Source organism: Mesocricetus auratus, unplaced genomic scaffold (genome assembly GCF_017639785.1).
Source record: "Mesocricetus auratus isolate SY011 unplaced genomic scaffold, BCM_Maur_2.0 Super-Scaffold_100003, whole genome shotgun sequence".
In the NCBI taxonomy this organism is placed as follows: domain Eukaryota; kingdom Metazoa; phylum Chordata; class Mammalia; order Rodentia; family Cricetidae; genus Mesocricetus; species Mesocricetus auratus.
The window spans coordinates 41,946,172-41,969,291 of NW_024429188.1; the positions used below are offsets into that span (position 1 = coordinate 41,946,172).

General features: G+C 39.7%; 1 protein-coding gene across 6 annotated transcripts in view; it reads right to left on the reverse strand.

The window, feature by feature from the left end:
* The window catches only part of Arhgef9 (Cdc42 guanine nucleotide exchange factor 9), a 157,834-nt gene that overhangs the window by 120,861 nt on the left and 13,853 nt on the right, over positions 1-23,120 (reverse strand). The window contains exon 1 of one of the 6 annotated variants that reach the window (XM_005081140.4): positions 4,809-5,637. The exons of 2 other annotated variants lie outside the window; for them this stretch is intronic. Coding sequence is in view for 2 of the 4 variants with exons in the window: in XM_013121344.3 (XP_012976798.1) it covers positions 4,802-4,810 (9 nt within the window). In the remaining 2 variants the exon portion in view is untranslated. Of the gene's footprint in view, positions 1-607; positions 649-4,797; positions 5,638-23,120 lie in introns of those variants that run through there. 3 more of the 6 variants (XM_013121344.3, XM_005081136.4, XM_040744213.1) reach the window with 3 other exon arrangements.

Consider the following 23,120-nt stretch of genomic DNA (forward strand, 5'->3'; position numbering starts at 1 on the left):
CAATCATCCATTTCACAGACAGATCAGAGCCCGGGAATATTTTATCTTAGTTGGGTACCAGGTTGAGCAGCATGCCGGTTTGGGGTAACACTTTTTTTGTTGTTCTTCTTAGTTTCTACTTTTTGGTGCAGTACTAAGGAGAAAATCCAGGGTCTTGTGAATACTAGACAAGCTACCTAATCATGACTAACACATTTTAAAATATATATGTAAAAGTGTATGTGCCTCCAAAAGGACAATTGCATGAAAACTTAGTTGCTCCAAAACATTTTGTATCTTAGGTTTCAGCAATTCACTTTGGTTTCTACCTTGAAGATTCGAACTGGTGACATTTTATTTTCATAAGACTAGCTAAACACAGCTGGTTGATGATTGTTCAAGACATTTTACGGACTACCTTTGTTTTCAAAAGTACTACATAAATGAAATGTATTAAAAAGTATTTAAAATGCAAGCATGCAAATTCAAAGAAGTCACGAGACTTCAGAAATCACTTATACACACCTCCCTCTTCACCTGACCCCTTTCAGGTTCACACTAACTGGAAAAGATCAAGTCTGATGCACCTACTTCATGATAGAAAGGCATACCCATAGACAGTTCTCACCTTTACTCTTGGCAGCTGTAAACCTGGGAACAGCAAGCATCCCTCTCCATTTCAAATGGCTAATAGGATGTAAAATTAGAAAAGATGTAAAATCACTCTGCAACCTTTACAGGCCCATGCATTGACAAAGTGTTACTGACATAGCCATTAACAGCTTCTTTCCTGGAGGCCTTTCTCCTTTCTAGTTTTTCCACGTTGTACTTTGGTGCCAGAGCAAAGCATAATGAATTAAATATTCTAGAGTGCTAGATCCATAGGGACAGAAAGAGACACTCTGGGCACATACTGGAGGAACTAAGCTTTAATAAAGGATTCTTGGAAAGCCTAGAGAAGTTGCAAAGCTGTAAGTAAGGGCTAGAAAGTCTTAAGGTTTGCTTCCTTCATTTTACTTCTTACAAAAAGCTACTAGAGCTGTACCTAGATACTTTGAAAGAGGTATTCTGGGAACAAAGACTCAGCTTTCACAGTGCACACTGTGGGGTCAGATGCAATGGTAGCAGACAGGCTAAAGAGGGCATAGTTAACAGCATCACTGCAACTACCACCGTGTCTTCTGTACACAGTCAATCACTCGAAACGGACCTCACCACACGGGGGGGGCATCCCACCCACAGGTTTATTGGGATTCCTCAACCCCATGGTAAACCTTACACACACACACACACACACACACACACACACACACACACACACACACACACACAGGTGACCCAGGGCCCCAGCTCCATTTATCTGATAAACAATCAAAATGACTTTCCGAACTTGCCCCACTTCCCAATCAGAAACTACTGAAACATAGGAAAAGAACGCGTGCACGTGCACACACACACAGCTGTCACACACAACAGCTGGTCAGGCAAGCTTCCCTGAGCTACAACCAAAATTCCAGCATATTACAGAAGCAGATACTGTAGATCCTGACAGGTGAGACCTGATTAATGAAAGAAATATGCTGGTCAGTTTGTTCCCACCAAACTATCACTTCACTGCCTAAAGCCAAAAATTGGGGTAAAATTTTTTTCAAGACCTACAGATTTTGTTACACTAGTCGTAGGCAGTGAAATGGTTCGGTTAATCTTAAAAATGAGGGTAGTGACTAAAGAGAGGGGAACTCACGAACCATTTTCCAATAACAAGTCTCCATGTGTATTGTGAATATATTTTCTAGGCATTTTCAGACAACAAAAACTTTGGTTTTTATCTTGATCTTCCCTAAAGAGCGTCTCTTCCCATTTTGCTGGCTTCCAGTTTCTGTTGAACAGAGACCACAGTGCCTATGCCTTTAAAGAGTGGGCTCAGCGGTTGCAGGGTGATTCATAGGTTACTAGGATACCAGTATACGGCATTTTATTTAACTCCTGGGTGGGGAGCTGAGGGCTAAAATCCTTTAGGATGGATTTAGCACCCTCCCAGGAGCAAAAGCGTGTCCTCTACACAAAAGGGTAAGAAAGTCAGGAAGGGAACTAAAGGGCTTTATAAGAAAAAGTTTAAACAAATCAGAGCTCAAAAGTCTATTCTCTTCCTTACATCTCAAGCACTTAGAGTGACAGATGAGAAAGGAAAAGGGGAAAGGGAAAGTTATGAAAAAAGCAGAAAGGGGCAGAAACGTGTCTCATTTTTTCCATTTCCTTCTCCTGCTGCATACATTCACACATTTGAAGGAGAAATATGAAGACTCTAGGAGTCACACAATTAAAGTCACACCAGCGCCCTGTTGTTCGCTCCCTACAGTCATTTCGGGCTGCTCTGAGGTGGCTTGCCATCTCACTAGCACATCTCCTGAATTTGTGAAGTATGAGCCTTTATAGCTTAAATTACTGATGGTAAGGGCCATTCAAAGCAGCCCTCCATTCCAGCCTGAAACACTATGTGTGATAGTAGGAAGATGAACATCCGTGGCCTTCACCAGTTCTAGGGAAGGCTTTCTAGAACTGTGGAACTTGATGCTATCTTCACAGATTCCTACACCAAGCACTCTCCATCCACACTCAGGAGTATTTACAACCCCAAACCACCACACACAGATGAATATGCACATACACCCACAAATATACTGGCATCCCCATACCCACATACACTCCCCAGAAAGCTTTCTGTCAAGGGTTTGTCAGGCATTTTATGACATTACTTAGTCATAAACCTGGGTCAAAAACTAGCTATAAAAACTCATTTTCCCAATAAATGAAAGGTCAAATTTTAGCTAACAAAACCAAAAACATCCCTTAGGGGGGAAAATGCATTTGGGACATACCAGAAACAAGAATATATATCCTGGTCCTTTTGGTTAGTAATTCATTTCCCTTTGACTTCAAATCCTTATGGGTGCCCAAAATTACAGAATGTAAGAACTTGGAAGTCACCTGGCCCAAAGATTTCCAAGTGTTAACGTAATAGGAAATCCCAAACTCGCCGAGAAGAGAGAAAAAAAGCCCACTATCAAACAACCAGGGAATAGAGAAAACTTATATCTGCGGCTACCTGGGATTGAGCTTTTCCCCACTCTCCAACATTGTCTCAAAAACAAGTTTACTTTAACATTTCTCTGAAGCAAACAGGTAAAAAATAAGAAATCATAGTAAGTTCTCATTTCAACGAGGTTCTTGGGGCCCTAATAAAGAGACCAAAGGATGATAAACATGAAATCACTGCCAGCAAGCTTCTCAGATCATGCTTCTATCACGGTACCAAACAAGGAGGAAAAACATTGCTCAGCTTCTCACCCACACTGCGTCAACTAGTGCCCACCTTAAGGTTCAAAACCTCAACTTGATGCCATTAAATAATGTTCTCTTGATCTATCAGGACAATTTCAAGGCCCCCTCAATAACCATTTCCAAAGAGACTGAACAAGACCTGAAAATTGACAGCATAATGCTAGCTGATTTGCACATCACACATGAGCAGCCGCCCACATTAGTATAGCTAGAAGCATGTGTGTGGGCGTGTATGTGGCATGATTCATTGCTGTAGAAGCCAGAAATGGCACCGTTTCAAGTCAGGTAAGCAACGGAATGAAGAATATCTGCCTGCACCAGCAAAGAAGAAGATTAAAAAAAAAACAAGCAAAAAAGCAAATATTGTGTACACACTGGTATCAAAAACCACTGTTGACTACCTTTGCCAAGAGGTATCTCAGCAAAAACAGAACTATAAAAAATAATAGTAACAACAGCATATACCACCATGGCTATATAATACAGACATATCTCAAACTGGAACACTGTCTAGCTCATATTTCCCAAGCTCTCGTCCCATTACATGTCCTTTTTTGTGTTCAAACTCTTAATTTAGCACATTAAATAATACTTACAGTTACACGAATGTTTCAGAGACCTCTGTTCTTAATCAACCAACAAGGAAATAAATCTCATCAGCACTATCAACTTCTATTTGAAGTAGTTCATGAACAGCTCTGCAAATGATATTACCCCAAAGGAGGCATACCCAATTTACAAACTATATAAAATGCTGGATTTTTTTTTCTGAGTGAGACAGAAAAAAAATCCTCAAACTCAAATCATGGGGTATAACATCTCGTCAAAATCCTCTCTTGCTAATTTAAAATTTAAGGGAATACTTTTTGTTCTACTCCATGATTACAAAGAAAATGACACCTACTGCTTTAACAAATGTTTTAATGATGGCACCTTTCCAAATCAGAAATTGGAAACCCTGAACAGCAAAATTGAAATTCAAAGGACACAGTTACCAAGTGCCAACTCAAGGCACCCCAGTGTGTCGCTTCCCAATTTTTTGCTCCTCATTTAGAGACTATTTTCCATAAGTCCATTTCTTGCATAGGTTTTTCTTCCTCTCTAAACAACCAGTGCAAGACTTTCACAGAATGCCAAAAATTCCTCATGCTGTTCCACAAACACCTTCCTCCAACCCCAGCCCCAAACAAACCCACATGTATTATGATAGCAAGAGAGAAATTTTGATTAAAATTTCAAAACAGAGTTTGAAGGTAGTTTTTAAGAGAACGAGTTAACAGAACATCACAAACAGCAAAGCCACTTTAACAGGACACAGATTGCTCTGCAAACGCCACATAGAGAATGCACACAAACATGCACACTTAAATAGAAAACATTTCTTATCAACAGTTTTACTCAAGCAATAAACAACTACACTCACAGGCATATTTAAAAGACAAGACATGACAAAAGATTTAGGGAGAGATAATATACCAACGTCATACATATCACAGCGAGGCCATGTTGAAGCTCAAAAACGTTTTCCCCCCTGAGTAAGAAAGCTTGTTCTTTCTCTCCCTCTCTTTCCCTGTCTCAGACTGTCTCTCTTGATTTTTTTCCCCCTCGGAGGCTCTCGGGATGAAATCAAAGTGAGAGTTCGCAACAGCTCAGGTGGCTGGACTCCATTCAGCGCGTTCCCAAGAAAAACATGAGTATGACATTGACAAGCAGGAGGACTACAATCACGGCAAAAACGACTACAGTTTGCACATCCAGGGTCATGGTGCAATGCAGAACACTGTAGTGTTCCAGGTGGGGGGCCGGCAGATTGGGAGATGTCAATCTCTGTTCTGTCAGACTGTCCATACAGCCACCATGCTAAAAAGGAAAGGAGGAAGTCAGATGGTTAGGGAAGGTCTGGGTTTGGTCCCCGAGTTTGGCCCGGGGGAGGGAAGGGGGTTGGAGGCAGGGGCTTTTGCTTCCCTCCCCCTTGCGGGACTGGGCTGATCTTTCTTCCCTAGCTGAGAAATCTTAGCTTGAGCTGAAGGTAGCAGAGTCCAGCATTCTCTCTTGAGCGCCACTAAAAAAAATCAAAATCCTGCTTTTCAAAAAGAAAGGCAAAAAGAACCGATAGGTTCTCCAGAGCCCTCTGTCTGTCCGGGCATGCGTCCGTCTGTCTAGCTGGCTACCGGTCAGTCTCAGTCTCCCTTACTCTATCTAGTTCATTAGCTTTTCCTATGATGCCTCGTCTGCTAGCTCTCTTAGAGGGATTCCAGGCTATCAGCCACTCTTCCTAGCCTTTCCTAGCTGGCCCTCTCCCTCTCCTCTCCCCACCCCCACCTCAGCCGGTAGGTTGCCTTTTTATTCACGCAGAGACTGGGGGCGCCAGCGTGAGTCGCTGACAGAGACGCTGACAGGAGAACAAGCCAATAGCAGATGCTGCAGCTGCGCATTCAGTGCCCGGAGGCGAGACTTGAGCTGGTGTGTTAGCAATGACAGCCAATCGGAGGACCCAAAGCTCACAGTGTCTGCTCTTTCCTAGGGAGCCACCAACAGTCAGTTTTTACGTAGGGGTGAGGAACTTGTGGGGGAAGGGAGAGTAAGAGACTGAAGGACGAGTGAAAAGACTGAGAAAGGGGGGGGGGGAGCAAACAGAATCAAATGAAAGGGGAGAGACATGATAAAGAAGGAAGAGGAGAGCAGAGAAAGCGTCTACGGAAAGGAGAAAGAGAAGGAAAGATGAGATGGGACGAAAGAAGAAGAAATAGGGGATATGGTGAAGAAGGAAAGGGGTGAGAAAAAGTCAGGATAAAGGATGGAGAAAAGGGCGAATGAATAGGAAACGCAGATAGGTAGGTAGGTTGGTGGAAGGCACATAACTTGGCCTCCCCTTTGGAGCTTAGGGCAATAGGAAGCAAATGTATGCGTGGCCACTGCCTAAACTAAATAACAGGGCACTCACAATCAGCAACAAAATCTCACAAATCAGTGCTGTGGACACAACTAATGGGACAGCAGTTTACCCACACTCCAAATCTATTTGGCTTTCTCTGCTCTAGTTGTCCTGTCCTTCCCTAATTATATTTTCCTCACACTACAGTTAACATACTCTCTCCCAGCCTCCTGAGTATGAAGAAGGAAAGCCAACTATGGGTTAAATATTCACCATATATAAATGCAAGAAAATAACTTGCATTCTGCTTGTGATCATTGCTCTGTTCGGTGTGTACAATTCCCGAATCTACATTAAGAGGAAAAAAAAACTAGAGGCCAGAAAGATTCATATTTACTCGTAGTGCTTTTTGACTGTGTAACTTTCAGGCAACTCATTTACCTTCTCTGGGCTTCCATCTCCATTCCGTTGCAAGAGAAGTAGCTGCTCTGAGAATAAAGTGAAATCCCCAAATTCTAACTGCTGAAAAATATACATAATTTTTACAACTGCCTGGGCCCTCAAGAAAGAAGGGCTCCCTTATATAGATAATCTCCCAGAGCCTTTCATGTTTTTAGATTCCTATGACCTTAGGAGTCAATGGGTAGATGAGAGGAGAGACAAAAGAAACTGGATTAGATAGAGATGTAGCAAACCTAATTTTGAGACTGCTAGCAAACTATGGACTCTTTAAGAGGAATGGGAACTGTTTGCTATTCTCTAGAAGTCTCTGAGACTCAGACAGTCATTATCTTAATTAAATTATTAGAAATTCTGAATGGGTACAGTTCAAAAATAAAATAGTCTCAGGCCCTCTGGGATAGAATACACTCCAAATGAGACCATACTTAACACATTTCAGATCATAGAGCAATCACTTGTGAATGATTCTTGACAAAAGAACAACAAAAAGTCTGAATCAAATCAAATTTTTAGATCCAATTATCAATTACCAGACACATAGAGGAGCAAAGGCACAGGGCTACTGCAGTACAGGGATTCTGATGATAAAATGTACACTGAGAAAAACGACAAGATCAATAATCCAGTCTCACAAATAAATTGATGTCTTCACAAATAACTGAATGGCCTGAGGTGGAATTTGGGCATATACAGATGCATGTGCATTTGTGACATATGAAACAGCTAGAAATCTTAACACAAACCAAATACTTAATGGTATTGAAGAATTACTATGAAATGTTTAGAGATGATGATAGTGACTAACAAAATAGGAGGACTAAGGGTAAACCTTGAGACCTTGAATATGGTTTCTTAATTATGGTAAAAACACAAGCCACCAAGGAGAAATTAGTTAAATTTAAATGCATACAATTAAAACTACTGGCTTCAAAGGATGCTATCACAAGTGTGGAACCCCTACCAAAAAAGAGAGAAATGTTTTGCAAATAGACTCAGACTGTAGACTTATATCTAGAATAAATAAAGAGTTCTCATAACTCACAAAGAGAAATACAACCCAAGGGTTAGCAAGGAGGCTCAGAGAAAAATGTTCTTGATGTGCAAACCTAACAGGGAGTTTGATCCCCAGATTCTATGAAAAGATAGGATATGGGGCCAACTTATTCTCTGCCCTCCATATACATGCCATGGCACATGCATTCATATAATAGTAATAATTTTTAAAAGGCAGCTAGGTAGCTCAGCAAATAAATGTGCTTGCCATCAATCTTGATTGGTTATGTTACATCTCTGGGACCCACATATATAAATATAATGTAATAAAATCCTTAAAAAGAAATATAACCCAATTTAAAACTCATCAATGTATCTGAATAGCATTTATCTAAAGAAATGGTCAATTAATGCACGAAAAGATACTCAACATGGTTAGCCATCAGGGAAATTCAAATCAAATGCAGGAAATGCAAATACATTACATTATTTTTTGTAATGAGATACAAATTTACACTCACTATAGCAGTTTAAAACAAAATGCCAGATAAGGAGCTTAGGGGTATAGCTAGGTGGTAAAGTGTCTGCCTGGGATGCAAGAGAGCCTGGGTTTGATCCTAAAAGTACCAAGAAGTAGAACCTTCATACAGCTGATAGGAATGTAAAATGATACAGCCAATTTGTGAAACTGTCTAAAAGTTCTTCAAATGGTTAAAAATAGAGTAACCATTTGATTAAAACACTCCTAGATATGTACATAAGAGAAAGGAAAACAAGTCCACACAAAATTCATATGTAAACGTTCATAGTAGCATTATTCATAATAGCCAAAAGATGAAAACAATCTAAGCATTCATCCACTGTTGAATGAGATACATTCTGTCGATGGGATATTATTCAACCATAAAAAGAAATATTATTCTAACTGGAAGAAATACACAAAGTTTCTTTTTATCATTCTGTTTATCTGAAATATCCATGTATTTAAGGTAAATGCTATTCCATAAAGTATTTCAGCTATGTAAATATACAAATACAAATATTAGTTTATCATGTGAAATGCACTTTTTTGATGAGTAATAGCCAAAACAATTTGAAATCTACTTTTTTGAGAGACAGGGTTTCTTTCTCTATTATGTGTCTCTGGTTGTTCCAGATATCTGCCCCTTGCCTCCTAGTGCTGGGATTAAAGGTATGCACCACCACACCCATCTTGAAATCTACTATTGGATTATGCTGAGACAGATGCTGACTCTCAAAACTGCTATATTCCATGCAACTAGAACTTTACCCTAAAACGTTCATCCCCATCTAGCTCTACTTCTAAGTTGGTTACTTTTGTTTTCAATTTGTTAACACCAGCATCACCTGGGAATTAGAAACCTCAGTTGAAGAACTGCCTGATAAGATTTACCTGTGGCCCTGTCTGAGGGACACTGTCTGAATTCTAATTGGTATCAGAGGAACCAGGACAGTAGGCAGTACCATCCCCAGACAGGTGTACCTAGACTGTATAAGAAAGCTAGCTGTGCATAAACCATTGAGCAAGCCAGAAAGCAGCATTCTTCCATGGTTTCTACCTCCTGATTCCTGCCTTTAGTTTCTGACTTCTCACAAAGGCTGACTGTGCTCTTGAAATGTAAGATGAAACAAATCTTATCATTATCTAAGTTGTTTTGCATCATGGTGTTTGCCATAGCATCAGAAGAAAGCTACAAGAACTTCCTTACTTTCCTTGATCCCCTCAATCTAGGATAACCAACTCTAGTTTCTTCCCTAAGTTCCCATAAAAACCTTGTTGCTAAAGTTTCAACCTTGTGTTTCTCCTATGGCTTCCTCTCTTCCCTGAAATGTCCCACTGCTTTAAAGATACCATCTACACTAGCTGTCTTCAATTCTTACCTGGGTTTTTCTTCATCCAGCCATGAATGTCATGGTTTCTCAAAAATCATTTTAATTTCAGCTCTTTTATCTTCCCAATTCTATGCTTCCCCAGAATAAGCCCATCTACTCCCGAAGCTTGAATTGCCACCTACATCACACACTTATCTACCTCCTTTCAAAAAATTTTCTGGGCACAAGTGGAAAATAAAACAGACAGAGGCATTTGATTGTGGCTAAGCAGGGAACTTACTTCTCTTCTGTTGATACTTAAGGAGCGCTCTTGAAGTCCAGGATGAGTCTCTAACTGCTTTCTGATTGTGTCCTTCTAAATGTCTCACAGGTACCTCAAAGTCAATAAGTCTAAAAGCAAAGTCATCGCTCTCCCACATCTGATAACGTTATTCTTCCCCTTGAATTCCGGGCCTCTTGAGAGTGGCATTTACACAACAAAATAACCAGAAATAATTCGTAAGTCCTGTCTGTCTCTCTCCTTCATGTCTCCAAAAACTAACCAGCGTCCAGAGCCCATTAATTTCCTTCAGCCTCAGTTTCTTTCTTATTTGTTTCTTTTTCTTCCTCCTGCCACTACCTTTTAATCAGTTCTTCATCTCTGGTCTATCACCATTCATTACCTGGTCCTTAGTGCTATTCTGCCTCCTCAGCTCTGCCTCTACTCTCTGGCTCAAATTATCTCTCTCAAAGTATTTTGTTCTGATTAATCCTGTGGTGGAAAATGTGGCGTGTATGCTAAGGCAAAGCTTGCTTTTGCATATAGCTGAAAGGCAAACAACAAGAACAAAAAACCCAACCTACTCAACAAACTCTATCATTTTCCAGACTCTCATTTCCCAGAATTATGGATGCAATGACAGGATATTGTCAGGCAGAAAGCCATATTATTCCTGCTTCTGTTCCTGAACACCATGGGGAGGACACTGGAGGTTTCTGTGACTTTGTTACCATAGATCCTAGCATCTAGTGATTATCTCTGCAGTTTTTGAGACCCAGAGAATGAGCCATTTTTCTTTATCTGGAAGATATGATGAGATACTTCTTCATAGTCAGAACAATGACAACTGCTTGATTTTGAGAAGGCGAATAAAGTAAAGCAATCCCAGAATCCTTGGTACCTCACCTTCCCCCTTGCTGCAGAGATAGGAACTACTCTGATAAGGCGCTGGAGTCAATCTTGCAAGACCAGTCCAAGCTTTGCCTTTTCATTCCATCCACCAATTTTGTAAACCCCTGACTTTCTATATTGAGACACATTCTGCTGAAAACAACTAACATGCTTTGTTTCTTCCCGCTGAGACTCAACTTATGTAACTCCTTAGCTCTAATACCTTCAGTGACTCCCCACTGCTCGTAATGGCAAATTCTATAGCATGACATACAATGTCCTGCCCACATAGTATTCTTTAATCTCTTTAACCTCAGCTTTTACCAGTTGACTTTCATTTTCTATTTCACAGCTACACAGAAGCTACAGCAGTTCTGGTACTCTATCAGGATTTCTGGCTCCACAGCCTAGGCAAATTATTGCCTTCTTCGCATTGCCTATTTCAAAGCACAGTTCCCGTGTCACCTCTTCCAGACTAGGCTTCCTCTGACCATACTTTCTTCACTCACACTCGTCCCAGTGTCTGGCATCTCTCAAGTACTTCATAAACATATGTTAAATGCAAGGATGTTGCTTTCATCCACCAGTCTTCATTCAAAGAATGATGTCTGCTGACCAGAGAGAGGCAAGGCCTCGTGGGATCACAGAGAAAATCAAAACTTTCATATTCCAGGTTCTGTGATTTGGAAAAACAGTATGTTTATGGTAATGTAGCTAACTATTGGCAGAGTAAAAACCAAATTTCTTTACTTTGAGCCTTAAAAGTACTTTAGGGAGATATCTCATTCTCTGGCATGTCATCTGATCTCAGTCCATAAAGGTGCAGGTAACTTTTATTCAAAATGTTAACACAAAAACTCCTCTCATTTTAAACAGTAATATTTTCTACCCTGATCCAGCCTTTCCGCTCTCAAGTATGAAGGGTCTGAGACTCTCTTGTTTTCTGCAATATCTTGGTTACCTACTTTCAACTCCAATACTCACAATGATGAGAAAAGTCTCCTGTCCAGAAATAGCCCCTTAAATCTTTGAGTAAATCTCAGTTGATAGCTATCACTGTGAGACAGATATTTTCACTATTCTCACAGCTATGGATTAAAGTGTTCATTTGTGAGAGGATATGGAATATAAATATTTCCAAATTCCCATTATTTCTTAGGAGCCACATTCAGTTCCACAGAAAATGATAACAGTTAACACTAATTAAATACTTACTCTGTGCCAGGTACTATTCTGAGCCCTTTTACTGTGTTAACTATTTAAATTCTCAGAACCTTATAAAATATATAATATTGTTATATTTTCTAGATATGTGAAAGCTGAAAACAAAGTGAGTCAAATAACTTGTTTAATGTCACATTGCCAGCAACTATAAAAATATAAATACAAATGATACTGTTCTAAAGCCTATTCTTTTACATGATAAGATATCTCCTAGGCCCTAGGGATAAACTGCTTCAATGTTCTGAACTGGGCTTTGTGGTGGGAAGGTCATTAATAACAGGCCAGAAAATGGAGTTTGTCCCAACTAGGAATTTTCACATGCCTGGTTCAAGAATCCCATAACTTGACACCACAGAGCTGTATTCCAGTACCCTTGACCTGGACTGAATATTGATCAGTCAGAAAGACCTTTATCTACTTGACATTGATTTGTATGGCAGAAACTGCACAACTGGAAGTCACATACAATGTGGATCATTGTAGCCTCCCAGAACTATGCATTGGCCAATCTAGACAATCCTTTGCATACCAGGAACTGTACTTCTCCCAAATAGAGACAACACCCCACATATCCCAAAGTCCCCCATTTCTATCCAGCAGCCTGCTGCCCGAAGCATTCTAGACACTACCTTGTCCACTGTCTTCTTTCAGGATACTTAATAAGCTATTCTTATTCTGGTCTAAATGGTGAATCCCTTTCCTGTCACTGTAGTGATTAGATAAACACTCAGTCCATTATAGATTTCACTGTTCTACTCTCCCAGGTCCAAAACATTTCTGGGCGTGAAACCTTTCTTCCTGGAGCCTGAATTACAGAGGATTGTGAGCCACTCAGTGTAGGTACTGGGAGCCTAACTGCAAGATAACTGGAAGATAAATTAATTTCTGGGGTTTTTTTGTTTATCATGTTTCAAACAGGTCCCAAAGTCTCACTTCTGCCAGAAAGTACTCTCAGGGAAAGTTTTATATTTTATTTTGACCCCCTCCCATGCTCTATTCACTTGTCATTTAACCCCCAACCCAGCCTATCCATTAATTCCTGATGCTTGTCACAGTCAGTCCACAGATACCAAATCCATTTGTTCGTGTTACTTAAGTTAGTTTTATTTGTGTTACTAGATGCTCTTGTACTTTGATGTCAGTCCATTGTGTTTAAGAGAATCAACTTCTTAAGAACAAGATCACCTGTTTGATTATTCAGCACAAATATCTGCACTAGTCTAAAATAAGCCCAATTCAATAAGCACTTATTCTGACAGCTAACAAGGTTCTCAGAGACATTGCATTCTCATCCAGAAGACAATCAATGATGTATATAATTTCAATGCTATATGTTAAGTGTTGTAAGCATAGTCAGATAATTAATTAAGTTGTTAATGATTAGTAAAGAAGTAAAACTACATTGTCTTTTTCCAATGTTCCTAGAAAGAAACTTAGGGAAGCAAGAGCAGGACATACATTAGGCATATAGGGTACAGGGCTTAAACATGTTTTTATTGAATTATCCCAAGAAGTCACAGAAAATGGAATAGTTATCATAATTTTAAGGAGGAAGAAATTACATCTCAGTGTTTACATCATTTGGCTGCAACCATATAGTTAGGATATAGAAATAGAAGGACTTGAACTGAAATTTGTTTTCAAAGCCTACCCTTTTCTCTTTTAACTCTGATACATTTCAGAGAAATGGCTCTCTCAAGTGTTTTAAGTCATCTATTAGTGATTCAGACTCCAATAAATCCAAAACACTGTCCCCTACACAACACTTTCTAAAAAGATAAATGTAATATTTATTTTGCATTATGTTTTGTTATCTATGTGCATATCTGGCTGCATGTGTTTATGGTCACATGTGTACAGGCACCTTCAAAGGCCAGAAGATAACATCAGATCCCATGGAGCCTGAATTACAGAGGATTGTGAACCACTCAGTGTAGGAACTGGGAGCCTAACTGCAGTCCTTTGAAAGAACAACAAGCACTCTTAATCACCAACCCATCTCTGCAAGCCACCAACATGACCATTTCTTCCAAAGCCTGCTGCCTTTCACTCTATATCCTTCAGAGCATGTATCCAAGTATCAAGATCAAAGTGACAATGGAGAACCATTCTTATTCTGAACACTAATCTTCCTTTTTATTCTTCAGTAAAAAGAATTCACCAAAATGGTTGGTATTCAAAGGTGCATCCACGATGCCTTGAGTAGCTCATAGCAAAGTGTAGATTAAAAGAAACTAAAACTTTCACATAGAAGTTCAACCTCAGTTTCTTGGTAGCTTTGTATTTTTCAACATGCTCCTTAACTTCCTTATTCTCAAAAAACGTTTTCAGTGCAGCTTAAAATAAAACGCTGATTGTTTTAAATCCTTAACAATTTGGCTAAAGGTAGAACAGGCATGGCCTTGGTGCCAAGGTAGTTCCCTGAACATAAATTGAATAAATAGACTGACTAAAATTAGATGGTGGTGGGTAGAGTTTTAGAGAGAAAACAAAGAAAGGGAATGAATTGGACGCTCCATGGTCACTCTTCTCCTAGCTACAAGTTTTAGCTCTTTCACCTCCTGAAAATTGTTCTATCCTGACCACTTTCTCTAACATTGTATGTCACTTCCTGAGCCTTTAGATTGCTTTTCCCCTAAAAACCTTCTTATGACCTGAACTATTATGCAAGTCTTTGCTTATTGATTTATCGTTTCCCTTTTACAAAATGTAAGCTCCATGAAGGCAGAGACTATTTTTTAGCGGCTCTACTCCAAGCTTCTAACACAATTCTTAGCACTTAGGAATACATGGTTAATGACTGCTTAACTAAATAGGCCAATGACTAAATGAAGGACAAAGTACAGGACTCTTGACTCAAAGTAGGTTATAGAGGAAGTCCATAGGAAGCATTCTCAGCTGCACCATGTGAATACCAACCTTTGCTTTATATTCCTGCCTGGCCCCTTTAAACTCCTCCACAAGGAACTAGAAGAGCCATACTACATATAGGCTGAGAATTACAGAACCTTCTCAGCTTTCTTTTCCCTGCTGGCCACTAGGCGGTCGTTCTTCAGGAAATACTTCCTATACCGCCCCCCTGTGGCCAACAGGCGTGAATACGCATCTGAATAAATACATAAGAGCAGCAATTTCCTCCTGTGCCTTTGCTTAGATCTATTTCAATCCTATTTCACATTTATTTTCGGCCAATTTCAGTTCTATTTCAAACAAGCTTGTAGGCCAGGCCATCTGTCTCTACTCAGGGTACAGAGAAGACTTGTTAGAAAAGAATAGTAAAGACCTAAAACGCCTTACAGAGGACAGACCCGGTTCCCTTTAGGATTATGATCTTTCTATGGCAGCCAAAACTGTATCTGTATCAGTTCAAGACTGAGATGGACAGAGACTTCTTCTGTCAATATCAGAACCCAATATTTAGTTTTGGAGCCTAAGCTCCTAGATAGTTGCATTCTTGGTCCTCATGACTCATTCAGCCAGCTGCCACTCTCTAACCTTCATACCTCCTTTTTATTTTCAGGCTTCATTTCAACTCGAAGTCACTGGATGGACATTCAGGACAGTAAGCACTCATCATTGTATTAAGTCTAGAATTTTATTATAAGAGCTACTAAACAAGAGTTACATAAAAGAGGAGGAGTTGGGGTGAATATGTTCAAACTACATTGTATGAACTTCTCAATGAATTAATAAATGTTCTTAAATAATAAGTAGTTAGTTTTAAATAAATAAGTACTTAGGTAGATTATATAAATAAGCTGAAACTGGAGTAAGAGGAAGACAATTAGTTCAGTTGAAGAGTTTATCAGGAACTGGATGATAAATGAGGGAAGCTAAAGAATTGTGTTTGCAAACTTACATAGCTCGCTGAAGCCCAAGACAGTTTTGCAATGATAGAGAAGGCTGGATACCACCAAAGTTTGGTAAAAAGAAGATGTTTGCAAGACAGTGGTTTATATAAATCCATGTGCTCCCAGATAAAACTGCTGAAGCTCCCTATAGACTGTCAGGAAGAGATCATAAAGATTTAGTACATTAAAGCAGCATGATGCAGAGTAATATATTTGATGAGTGATCTTTTGGATAAAGAAGAGGAGGAATATGCTTACTCTGTTCATATCTAAATTTTAAAATTCTAGAAAGATACAAACAGCTATAAAGCTGGTGACCTACCCTATAGTAAGTAGAGAAACAATACCAAATTATATAGTTTTTGATTTTGGGGTTTTTTTTTTGTTTCTCTGTGAAACAGTCCTGGCTGTCCTGGAACTCACTCTGTAGACCAGGTTGGCCTCGAACTCAGAGATCTGCCTGCCTCTGCCTCTGCCTCCCGCGGGCTGGGATTACAAGTGTGCACCAACACTGCTTGGTTTTTATATAGTTTTATTTATACACTCATTTTTTTATATTTTGATTTTGTTTGACCATGTAAATATATTATTTATTCAGAAATTAAATGTAAAAAGTGTTAAATCTGCTAAGTATTCTTAAGTCTCTCCCCACCCCGCCCCCCTGTTTTTCTATCTCAGTAATTCACTTAGCCAAACTAGGAAAAAACCATGGACTTAGAAGCATTATATATTATATGGTTAAGAATACAAGCGTTCCAGGCAGTGGTGGTATACACCTTTAATCCCAGTACTCAGAAGGCAGAAGCAGGCAGATCTCTATGAATTCAAGATCAGCCTGGTCTACAGAGCGAGTTCCAGGACAGGCTCCAAAGCTACACAAAGAAACCGTGTCTTGAACCACCACCTCAAAAAAGACAAAAACAATACAAACTTTAGGGTTAGGGAGATGACTCAATTGGTAAAGTGCTTGGCATAAAGGCATGAGGACCTGAGTGCAGTTCCCCAGTACTCACATAAAAATCTGGGTGTGGTAGTGTGTATCTTTAATCCTATCACTGGGGAGAAGAGACAGAAGGACCCCTGAAGCTTGTTTGCCCTCTAGTATTCATGAATGGGCATCTCCAGGTTCAGTGAGAGACCTTGTCTCAAAGGTTAAGGCAGAGAGCACTAGAGGTTGAAACCGAACATTGACCTCTGGAGTCAATCACCTGAGATTCAACCTTACCTCTTTTATATACTGCTAATTATATGAGCTTCCAACAAGCTACTTAGTGTCCTTGACTTTCATTTTACTCATCCTTAAAATAGAGAGAATGGCATAATATGTTTGCATTCTTTTTGCCCTTTATTCTAAGCAAGCACAATAGCTACAGTCACTTTCATGTCTCATCTGCAAAGCAGGGCGATTATTATGGTGATGGTACACACGTGATGTGAAACACTTAAGAGAGATTTCTGACATATAAGACTATAGTGAATGCTAGTAAATATTATTTAAGGATTTGAATACAATCTCTACCCTTAACTTCAGGCAAATAATATATTCTGTGAGCTTCAATTTCCTCGTCTATAAATAGAAGACCCAAATAATACCTGCCAAAGAGATGACACAATGGATTTAAATGCGCTCTATGGAATAAAATACATTCAGTTAGGAAGTGAGGCATTGCCATAGAAAAGCAGGGATTTGTGCTAAATGAAGATTCCAGCTGCTCAAGGTTCTCCACTTCCACATCCCTGCATTCAGAATGAGGTTGCCACTAACAGACAAATGACAGTCTTTAAAGGCAATGAATCAACTATACAAGCATTAAAAAGTGAGTACCAGTTCTTGCCTCCCAAAAGCTAGTCAACAAGAAGGACTGCACAATAGTGGCTGCCCTTCCACTGACAGATGATACAGTGTTTTCTTGAAACTGTTCCTATTTCTCAGGGGCTCTTAGGCTCAAAGCTACCCCAACTTCCTTTAGCTGCTTACAAAAGACACACACACACAGAGAGACAGAGAGACAGAGAGACAGAGGGAAGGAGGGAAGGAGGGAGGCAGGGAGAGAGAGAGAGAGAGAAATGGCACAAGTGAAAAAGGCTCACATACACCTGATTCATAATGGTGACCACCAATTCTCTAGATCCTAGCAACCAGCTCTTACAGCTTCACATATAAGGTCCGTGCATCTACATTTCTGTTTTGTATTTCACAGTAGCCTGAGGAGTCATCATTCCGATTTTATAAGAAGTAAGAATATGACTTACCACTACTCCTACCCACTGCTTCATAGATGGAAAGAACAACAGATTAAGAGCCAGAAGAGACAGTTCTAGGAAACGTGCTTTGGAATCCATACAATTCTATACATTTGGAATTTGAAAAGACTGCAATAACAGGGTCAAACATAGAACCGAAGTTTCCATCCTCTAGGCAAAAACTGGTGCTTGTTACGATTTCAATATAAAATGTTCCCAACAAGCTCAGCATGTTGAATGCTTGGGTCCCAGCTGGTAGCACTATTTTGGGAGCTGATAGGATCTCTAGGAGGTGGGACCTAGCTAGAGGCATGTTTTTGAAGGTTATTCATCCCTACAGTTTTGTGTTCTGCTTTTTTGGGGGGCGCGGGGGGGCGGGAGTGTAGACAGGGTTTCACAGTGTAGCCATGACTGTCCTTCCAGTTCTGTAGACCAGGTTGGTCTTGAACCTACAAAGATCTGTCTGCCTCTACATGCCAACTGCTGGGGTTCTGCTTTTTGTCAGCAATGAGATAAACACCCTCCTCTCACTCATATTCCTACTGCCATGATATACTGTATCAAGATCCCAGAAATAGTGAAGCAAAGGACTATGGACTGTGCCTCTAAAACCCTGAGCCAAAATAAGCCCCTCCTTCCTTAAGTTGTTTCTGTCAAGTATTTTCGTCACAATGACACAAAAGCAGGAAAGGGAACAACAAATAGAGATCTAAAGAAAACTATCCCCCAAGAATAACTAGCTATAACTTGTGTTTATTTTTGATCTTTTTTATTTTATTATTCTCTCATATATTACATCCTTACTGCAATTTCTCCTCCCTCCACTCCTCCCAGTGCCCCCCCCCACTTACCCTCTCCCCCAGATCCACTCCTCCTCCATTTTCCTTCACAAAACAGTGGGCTTCACAGGGCTATCAACCAAATGTGACATAACAGATTAGGCACAAACCCTCATATCAAGGCTGGATAAGGCAACCCTGTAGGAGGAAAGAGTCACTCTTTTTAGATCTATAGTTTCAATTTTTTCTTGTTAAGAAGGAGTGGAGTTATAGTGAAGTGGTCATATGACCCATTTTCTTTTTTCTAAAAATTTATTTTTCATCTTATATACCAACTCCAGTTTCTCCTCCCTCACATCCTGCAACCGATCAATCATCGATCTCCTCCCTTCCCATCCCTCATCCACTCCTTAGAGGGGATAAGGCCTTCCTTGGGGAGTCATCAAAGTCTGGCATACCAAACAGAGGCAGAACCAAGCCCTTCTCCCCTGTATCAAGGTGAGCAAGGTGTCCCTCCAAAAAGCTAGTCCATGCATCTGGGATAGGTCCTGCTGCCACTCCCAGCCCCACACACACAAGCCACATAACTGTCATCCATATTCAGAGAGCCTAAATGGGTCCCATGCAGATTCCTGCACCTTATATTTAAATAAGATACTGTGGTCCTGCAAGATGACTCAGTAGGTCAAAGTCCTTGATGTCAAGACTGACAGACTGATTTTGATCCGCTGCATGCAATGGTGAAAGGAGCAAACTGACTTCTGTAAGTTGTTTTCTAACCACCACACAAGTGTCATAGCTCGTGCGTTCATGTGCAGACATTTACATGCATACACATACAAAAAATGAATAGACAGACACACAGACAGATAGATAAAATATTTTAAAGAGTTTTGCAGCTTCCTAGAAACTATGACCTTTTATTGTGTACCAGTTTTGTGGCCATCTTGTGAGGGAAGTACAGCAAGAAATAGGAACCTAAAAATGTAACTACCCACATGCAAACGTTTTTATCATTCTGCCCTGTTCTATTTTTCACTCCTTAGTTCTTAGAACTCACATAATTTTTTAATTTGTTTTGTTTTTACTTTTTAAAGTTTTTGTCTGTTTACTGTACAGTGCATAGAATAGTGCCTGCTACATAACTGACATCCAATAAATATTACTGAATGTGGAAATAGAGGAATATTTACAGTTGGGGGTATGTGGTGGAAGGAATGAGAACAAGAAAAGCGCCGTTTTACATATGGATAAACTGGTATCCAGAGGTCTTAAGCAATTTTACCAGGAAGAATTTCTGAAGCTTCTAGTCTTAGCCTCTTGCCTTTACCTCACTGCATATCTAGTTCAGTTACATTTCACCCGTGCAAAAAAAAAAAGTTCTGGCAAATCCCTTTGCTCTCTCTTGGGCTTGGTGACTACAGGTAACCTACAGTTTGCCCTTTTTATCATCTCATTCATCATATGCAAATTGACTGCTGTGTACTCAAAAGTCACTCTGTCACACCTAATTGCCTTTTCCATTTATACATGTGCACACATACATAATTTCCTTTACATAGTGTATGTGCAGGCACGCATGCACGCACGCACACACACACACACACACACACACACACACACACACACAGATCCAGCTCACAAACACTCAAATGGTCATTATGAAAGTTGTGTACTTCAGGCCTGACTCTGGAGGGGGTTTCAAACTAATTGTAGCCACTTACTGCAGAGATCAAGTGGTATAGTGATGGTGGAAAGTTAGGAAAGAAATTACTGGAAAAGCAGAGACCAAACATTACAACTCCAACCTTAGTGTTACTAACATGAGCACTTTTACAGTTTAGAAGAGTGGTCCTGAGATAATTGATCAAACAATATTCCAAATATTTTGCTGAAAGTATTTTTTCTCCTGGATTATTAACACTTCAGCTTAGCTACCTTGCAGATTTGGGACTTCCAGGTCCATGATTATATGAATCAATTTCTTAAAAATATATCCTCTTTCTTACTATCTCTTGCCCCTCTCACTTCCAGAGAAGCTGAGATAATAAAGAAACTGAAACATTAAAATATTTAAATGATTACCAAAAATTACACAGCTGCTCAGGAGGAGACCCAGAAATTCTAACTCCAATACTATTTTTAGCTTGTCCTACAGCTCTTAGTTAATCCAGTAGAAAGCTCCTTTGATTCCATCTTTGAAATGAATACCAACCTGTCTTCCTTTTTTCAATTCCACTATTTCTGCCAGTCTTTCAACTGAGCTTCTCTTCTCCACTTTCACTTCTTCAATTCATTCTGTACATAACCCAGAAAAGTTATCTTCTCCAATCATAAAGAACATTCTGTATTGCACTGAGACTAAATAGCCTTTGTTTCATGCCCAATATTACCTTGCACACTCTGGAGTAAGTTAATTTATTTAACTTTCACAGTAACCCTATGGACAGTACCAAGACAAGGAAAGATTAGATTACATGCTAAAAGTCACTTAGTTAAGAAATGATTGAGTCAGAATCTGAATCCAGGCACTTTACTTCTGGAGCTCACACTATTGACGTCTTAACCACACTGCTTTCAATTATAGCCAATATGCATCGTCTCTAACTTACACAGTCCTACACAGTGCAATGATACATGCCTGACTGCGTTCATATCTTTCTACTCACCTCCCTCTTTCCCTGGATTCTGGTCACAATGGTCTTCCCAAAGTAGGTTACACTGTATCAACTAGAAGGCTTTTGCATATGCTATTCTTGCTGTCTTCTCTCAGCTCATAAACCTCATCATCTCTCTTGTTTTTTTTCTTGCAATCCAAATGCGTCAAGATTGTTTTCCTCAAATCCCTATACAGCTGACTCAGCTTAAATGTCACTTATTGGTGTGTTGAGCAAGTGCTTTAATAGGTTATCTCCATCATGCCAATAGGACCTCTTAGAGACAGCTTAATGCATTTCTGTTCCCTATTATTTGGTTTCTATAAGTTAATAGCTTAGTCACTGGAAGAACTAGTCATGTTCTAAAACACCCACATTGTGTTACTCAGTCTCATCAGTGTGACAAAATCCTGGGCCTTCTTGGTCTCTCTTTAAACAGATAATTCAGGAAGCCTTTGTATGAAGGAAGAATTAGTTCTTGTAAATTAATTATGGCTGGATATCTTCACATTCAAAGAAGAGAAATTTTAAGTCTACTCTTCTAAGGTCTGAATTCAGGGCAGTATTAAGTTTCTTACCCTGTCCACCAAAATGTGTGTCCCCTATGGCCTATCAGGAATAATTTGGGTTCCTCACGAAGGTAAAGAGTAGCATTGTTTACATAGTTCTTTCATGGCCATAGTCCATTTAATCATGTGACTCTCATGGAAGAGGAGGATGACAAGTGAGGCTATGTGATAGTTAATATGTTATTGTGTGTGTTCTATGGGGTGCCTGAATTTTTGGTCAAACATTATTTCAAATTTGTCTATGAGGGTATTTCTGGCTGTAACTAACATTTGAACCAGCAGATTATGTAAAATGCCCTGATCACTCTGATGTGTGTGGGCTTCATATAATCAGTTGACGATATTAACCCAAATGACTATGGACTAATATTTTGGAAACTATGACCATAAATAACTCCTTCCTCCCACAGCTGAGGAACACATCAGGACATCCAGAAGCTACTTCTACAGCATATTATTTCAAAGATTCTTTGTTTTATGCTATATCTTCAGCTTAGAATGCCTTGTACATCACCCATGATTCTTAGCACACTACCACACACCAACTCTGCTATCTAAGAAGCTTAAACGTTATCACATAAATGTATCCTTTAATCAAAGTTCAGTCTAGTCCTCTGAAGCCTTAGACTCCTGTGTTTCTTATAATTATCTTCTTGATACTTACAGCACTTAGCCCAAGTTGGGTTTATTTCCTCTAGTCACTCAAAGCACTTTAAAGAGCTAGAGAGATGGCTCGCTGTTAAGTGCACTTGCTGCTCATGCACAGTACCTGGATTCAGTTCCCAGTACCCACAGGGTAGCTCACAACCATCTGTAACTCCATTTCCAGGTGATCTGATACCCTATATGGCACTCATATCCATAAAAAAATAAAATTCAGCACCCTTCAGAAATGATCTCATGAAATTGAGAAGAAAAGCAGTGTTTATTAAAAATTAATATTTTAAGGCTGGGCACAGTGGCCCACCCTTTTAATTCCATCATTTGGGAAGTAGAGGCAGGCAGAACTCTGTGAGTTCGAGGCCAGCCTGGTCTACATAGTGAGTTCCAGACAGGGTCTGAGAGACCCTGTCTCAATGAAACAAAACAAAGCAAATCAGAATATTTTAAGAAGCCCATCAAACTTATCTCCAGTAACACC